The sequence below is a fragment of the Varroa jacobsoni genome, unplaced genomic scaffold, assembly GCF_002532875.2.
Source record: "Varroa jacobsoni isolate VJ856 unplaced genomic scaffold, vjacob_1.0 contig05833, whole genome shotgun sequence".
Taxonomy (NCBI): domain Eukaryota; kingdom Metazoa; phylum Arthropoda; class Arachnida; order Mesostigmata; family Varroidae; genus Varroa; species Varroa jacobsoni.
Window position 1 is genome coordinate 1 of NW_019215741.1, and position 6,053 is coordinate 6,053.

The 6,053-nt window shown below is 37.3% G+C and overlaps 1 protein-coding gene and 1 long non-coding RNA gene across 5 annotated transcripts; one reads left to right on the plus strand and one right to left on the minus strand.

Annotated features, from left to right (window-relative positions):
* Window positions 1–1,545: 1,545 nt before the first annotated feature.
* On the minus strand, window positions 1,546–2,334 carry LOC111273282 (uncharacterized). Its single transcript, XR_002687921.1, has 2 exons — window positions 2,121–2,334; window positions 1,546–1,817 (listed from the first exon to the last, which is right to left on the minus strand). It is a non-coding gene; the product is annotated as an uncharacterized LOC111273282 (long non-coding RNA).
* Window positions 2,335–2,407: 73 nt separating this feature from the next.
* LOC111273283 (E3 SUMO-protein ligase PIAS1) lies at window positions 2,408–5,943 on the plus strand. 4 transcript variants are annotated; one of them, XM_022854977.2, is made up of 4 exons: window positions 2,408–2,564; window positions 3,266–3,402; window positions 3,828–4,098; window positions 4,918–5,943. In XM_022854977.2, exons 1-4 carry the CDS (start codon window positions 2,422–2,424, stop codon window positions 4,967–4,969), a joined length of 603 nt encoding a protein of 200 aa, XP_022710712.1. In that variant the 5' UTR covers window positions 2,408–2,421; the 3' UTR covers window positions 4,970–5,943. The 4 variants fall into 4 exon arrangements, with proteins under 4 accessions (XP_022710712.1, XP_022710714.1, XP_022710715.1 ...); XM_022854979.2 differs by having other exon boundaries at window positions 3,828–4,069; XM_022854980.2 differs by having other exon boundaries at window positions 3,897–4,098.
* The last annotated feature ends 110 nt before the right edge of the window (window positions 5,944–6,053 follow it).

Here is a 6,053-nt window from a genome sequence, read left to right on the forward strand (position 1 = left end):
ATATATGAAATATTGCACTAACATGAAATGTTTCCATTTTAAAGTCCACCCCCAAAGGACGGTTTTATCTTAATTGCTATGGACTCTTCAACACTCTTGGAAATAATGGACCTAGAATAAAATATATGGGAAATATATATGGAAAGTTTATCGAATTATTTGTAAATTTATTACATAACAATTATTGCATGTTCGCAGATAATTAAAATATTGCGATCAGCTTCTGCATTATCTGTATTAAGTATGCATTATCTGTACATATCAGGAAAGACCTTATAAGCTTTGGTGCTGGGCCTTAAAATTAGTTGTACAAGATTTGCAGGGCTTTTCGCCTAACATGTGATGTGGTACGTGTTGACTTGAAAGAAATGAATGGTAATTCAATTTAGGTAGTTAGATAGTCGGGTAACTATTTTAAAATATATTCAATGAACCTTTACATATGTGATCTGCCTCTTATGGTCACTTGTAAGAATGAAGAGTTAGCCTTACTCTCCCATCAAGAAGTTCTCTCATTACTGACTACCATGTGGGGCTAATAAACTACAGAAGAACATCATCGGACCCGATATGCTGTCGCCTGGCCATCCCAGCCAATGAATTGTGTGCCCTATATACTACCTGTTTCAGTGGGCCTATTATATTATCTAGAAGACATTAGTCTCAGGAGTTATCAACTAAATAATTATTATAATGATACAATAGATCAATTACTAAATTAAACAAGTGTCAAACTGACCGTTGACCTGATTAATTTTACGCATATTTCATTGCAGGTATGGAAAACACACGTCCAGGTTGTGTATCATACACTCGTGTACTACAACACCTTTTTGGCATGATGGTGCGTAACTTAAAAGTCATTTTTCGCTTAACCTAATTTAAAAGTACAAGAAATACACTGTAAAAAGAATCGTAGATATAATCAACATTCATTTTTACAACAAGTGGATCTAGACTTATTACGTTCTCACAAAAGGTTCAAACTGCTAGAAAATTATAACACTGTAAGTAGTAGAAAAATTTCGTTACGTAATTTTACATAATTTTATTTTACTCCACAATGGGTGAACATCTCCTGATCAACTGATCGATGATTTTTTTGTAAAATGCGGATTACCATAAATTCGAAGCAATAACATGTATAACCGTATACCTACATACATTCGAAATGTAATATAATCTACCCAGTACTATTGCTAAGTGAATTATTATTGAACGTGAAATATCTACCTTGACGAGGAGTACGGGCAAAGCGATGAACAATGGATAACTTTCTGATTTGTTTTTCTGGTACGATGCGAAAGAAAAGCCTTCAGGCACCCCCAGTCTCCCCCCCTCCCCCTCCCCCAAATGGGTTTTCACTCGTGAAGTTCTTACTGATTCAGAGGGAAATACCGAAATGACGAAGTCGAGCTAATATATTTCTTTGCTTGCTCTAATATATTACTTTTCTTCAAGCAGGATGTATTAAAATACTGTACGAACTATTTTCTGCTTGGGCATTTTCGATATGGGTGAACACACAAATAGACAACAAACATATCTACGTCGCATATTTCTATTAATAATCATTAACGCACACTCTCTCTTCGAACCATGTCGTTAATCCTATTTAAGTAACCGCCATCACGAAAACTGCGTAATTTGTAAAGCATCTAATAGTTTGCCTTGAAAATAAGGCGATTCGTCGCAGACCAATTTATTTCGAGGTAAGGCCTGGATCCAGCCAGATTTCTTACTCCGTAAGCTGATGGGATTCCATTTAGGTGTGAATGAATCGCACTTGAACAACGCTCAAGTCCATTAAGCGATCTCTGAAAGAGTCCAATGCGTTTGCGATAGAACAGGAACGCTATAATGAAGAACATCTGCGGCGTATTTAAGGAGCTATGCTGTCATAACTTTATTATAGACCGAAGATCATCCTGCACTGTCGAACGAAAACGTCGATGATTTAAAAGAAAGTCCTGTCGTTAGCCTAATTGATGTACAGGAGAAGATGTATCCGAGATAATTTTGTTTACATTTAAATTTTACACGTACTAGAGGAACTTTTTTGATGTTGTAATCTTTAAAAGCTTACACTTTATAAAGAAAAGCAAAAACCATCTGTATACCTTAACCGCAGAAAATCGAATCTGACTTTTCCATTTACCAACATATGCAGATCGTCGCGATTTTCTAGTTTAGTCGGAAGCAGACGTATGTTGCATACTGAATGACAGTGGTCTCCTTGAAATAACTCTTCTTAATAACAGTCTTAATATAGGAAACCTCAACTATCGCACTATGCTATTATCTTCTGTCGCGAACGGCATCTCGCGCGCGGTCTATTCGAATCATTTCGTACTTTTTCCCTTACTCAATGGCCACAATAGGGCATGCTACATGCAGAGAATCTATATGGCTGTTCATCTGATGAGATGTGTAAAGAGGATGTCCAGCCACACTTTGTTTACGTTCGCTAAATTCAAGTTGCGTGCTACCGAAAAGCTGGCCCCAGTATCAAATGGGACGACAATGGGCTCAAAAGCTTGCAAAGAGAACAAACCTGCTCGTTCGTAAGTAACTTTTTAAAGCGTTACGTAAAAACTGCTTAACAACAGATATGAATAATCGGAGTATTCGAACGATACGTATGTGTTCTTGATCAATTCGTTAGATACGCCATCAATCATCCTATATGGTAGTTCACGGTAAAGCGTGCAGTGTGCTGCATTATAGGTATTAGCCGACCGACGTCTTAGCAGTCATTCTTGCAATGATGACGTAAGGAAATATTTTTTAGCACTGATTGACGTTTTTCATCCGTTTACTGTGGTTCGGGCGTACAGACATGAATCTACTTGCAAAAGTGTTACAAAAATTATCGATATTATCGGTAACACGTTTATTTACTAAACGCAAGGATATATGGTGGTCTAGGACCTGAGTTTGAATTCATGCGTAGACATGTTTCTGGAATTGGCCAGCCGCCTGAAGCAAGGTTCGCAAAACAAAGGTTGCGCAACACTTAACGACCCCAAACCTTTGATAGGCACAATCAGATTTAAGACAAAACCGCCTGGAGAGGAGCTGATTTTTTTTTGGAATAATCTGTTGTCTGTCTCGTTCGTCTTGTTTTCTGAAATCTAAGTGCTACATTTGAATCATTATGATTTTGATCATCAAGTTTTTGAAGGATTAAAACAGAGGAACAAGCTTCATTACTGCTATACTGTAAGAAACCTGACGTAGCGCTCAGTTATTGACAAGTGTGTAGTGTACAATACGATATTCGTAACAGGTCAGTCTTAGCCAAGCCGCCATTATCGATGGATCTGATGCGTGAAAAACAAGCAAGCTTCGTAAAAGAAAGCGACGGAGTTAAGAGTCAGATCATCCCATTGAAATGCCCATGTGAGTTATGCTTACCAGTTGAAACAGCATTCGGCAACATAGAGACGATGTAGATTATTTGTCTGTACATATCAATATCGCGGTGGACCCGTCTGCCAATCATGTAGTTTTACTTAAATTAGTGAAAAAGTTGCTAATTGGGCCTTTCCCGCGTTATACCGTGTCGCATGTATTCGATAAATAACAAAAAATCACACACGCATTATCGTGCACGTGTAAGCTCGTACAGGTTCATCAGAAGTCATTATAAGTAGGACACGATTATATTGGGAAAAATCGTCAAATCTTAGCTGGCACATTGGCATTACATAGATCTCGAACGAGGAGCCGGCATAGTGCTATAGTGGGATGCTTATTTGCACCCGGCTTTTGTCTATCTTTTTACTACTAACACAAGCCTTATAATGGATTGTTAAAATTCATAGTGACCATGACACGTATACGGATTCCAGTGCGATTTATGTCCTGTAAGCATCTTAGTTGTTTCGATTTAGACTCGTACATTGCTGCGGAGACGAACAAGTCAACGCAGAAATGTCCCATCTGCAATTGCACTGGCTCGCCGTCGGCTCTTAGGATGTGCGGCTTTACCTACTGGATGCTTGAACATAATCCAGACTGCACACATTATGAGCTCACTTCCGATTTCATCAGACCCGTAGACAAAGTGAGTCATTTATTACGCCGATTTAATCGGTATGTATGACGCATTTGTTTTTTATACATTTGATGGTATCAATTAATCGACCAACATATATAAGGCTTTGGAAACGAAAATTAATGATTGGATTGGGTTTTGGGGAAGTTTGTTGGTTTTACAGGCTGCTGATCAAATAATAGGTGTCAATAAATTAGTCGTCGATTAAAGAAAAAAAAAAAAGAAGAAAAGACTGCCATTCTACTGCAGCTAAATAGACCTAAAAGACCCTGTTTATTATACAAATAGAGCCATCTAGCTATAGACGTAACCGAAGCATCTGAGGGTCGCTATAGACAATGATTATTATGTTCTGTTCTTATTTCTGTATAAGTAAGCTTTAGCAATGTCGCATTCATTAAACCATTACTAATCAAAAATTGATGAAGGCAGTAAAAGGATGACTGGTGTTAGTTTATATAAACAAACGACTCCCGGGTACTCACGATTGTTAAAAGAATATTAGAATAATTTTGTCTTCGTGATATTTGTTGTCTATGGATGTCCCCTGGCAGCTGAGTATCTCCTAGCACAGCTTTGGGTTAGCATCCAGCCGCTTCTGTTATCCTTTAAAAATTGTCTCGTCAGATGAACACACAATCGCAGCGCATAATTACTGTAAAGCAGTTTTGTTTTTCTATATATAGGAATTCTATATCCTATAGGATCAAAGTATGGGTAAAGCAAGTTATACACGAGTAACTATTGGCATTTTGAGTATAATCCATTCTTTTGTCGAACGTTTAAATTCATTCAAAATCATTGATTGTGACGGTGATAATGATGTACTAACGATATATTTTGTACGCAATTTTCAGGGAAGTCTTACTCCTTCAGACAACGGTAGCAAAGCTATTTCTATTGAGATAAGCTGAACCGTTGTTAGCTTTGTAAGTTTGTCTTTCGGCATAAAAATCGGCGCGAAATTTACTCCAATTGATAGAACGTTGGGTAGTTGTCATGGGGAAAAGAGCATACTTCAGCCGCATCGCAGAGGTTGTAGTCGCGCAGTCATCCATTAGGTCGTTTTCTTTTTAGATGAGAAGTTATGACTACGACGATGTTACCTTTGCTGAATATTGGATTTGGACATTCTCTCCGTATCAGAAGTGCGAAACTCATGTTGCCAGGCAAAAATCCAAAATAATAAATAACAATACTGCGATGCGCCTTAAAGATATGCGTTCAGGCCCAACTAGCGTGCAATGTTGGTACCCCGTAAGAAAAACTCAATAAGTCGATTAGTTCTAAGAAGCCACATGTAATTATTCAGCCTTAAAACCTTAGCTCAACTAATTGAGTATAATGTATACGTACAAATATTCTGGCAACCTAGCTTAACTTATATTGACATTTTAAATGATGATACAAATGGATATATAGTTTTTAACATTATGTTAATAATATGTATTGCTACGCATTTGAAAAGGGTTAACGTATGTACAGATACGATGTGTTGAGTCTAATTCTGGGAATCGACATATGTAAGTAAACAATTTTTGAGCAGACGAAAACGCTGTCTAGCAGAAGTCAATCGTCTTTTTTTATAAACTCAGCATAGTTCCACTTGAAACGGTCCTTTTTAAAAATCACAGAACAAATCGTTTTTAAAACGTTTCCTTAACCGCGAAATTCAGTAACGTTTGCATTGCCACCATATTGATAGCGCATAGAAATGAACTGTGATTAACTGTATTTCGCTTGACTAAATAGACGCTTGGTAACATGAATAGCACGCAGTATCATAATAAAAAAAAAAAAAAACGTTGGGCATCTTTTTACTGAAACTGTGTCTTAGTGTTGTATGGCATCTGCTAAATGTTAAAATGGACTTTTAATACGAATCACTGGACTTGTTAATTAGGTAGAGCATAGTGCTGTTAGCATTTTATTTACTCCTGTAGAGGCTTTATCATTACTACTCTCATTATTTTAGCCAAGTCTATTAAAGGCG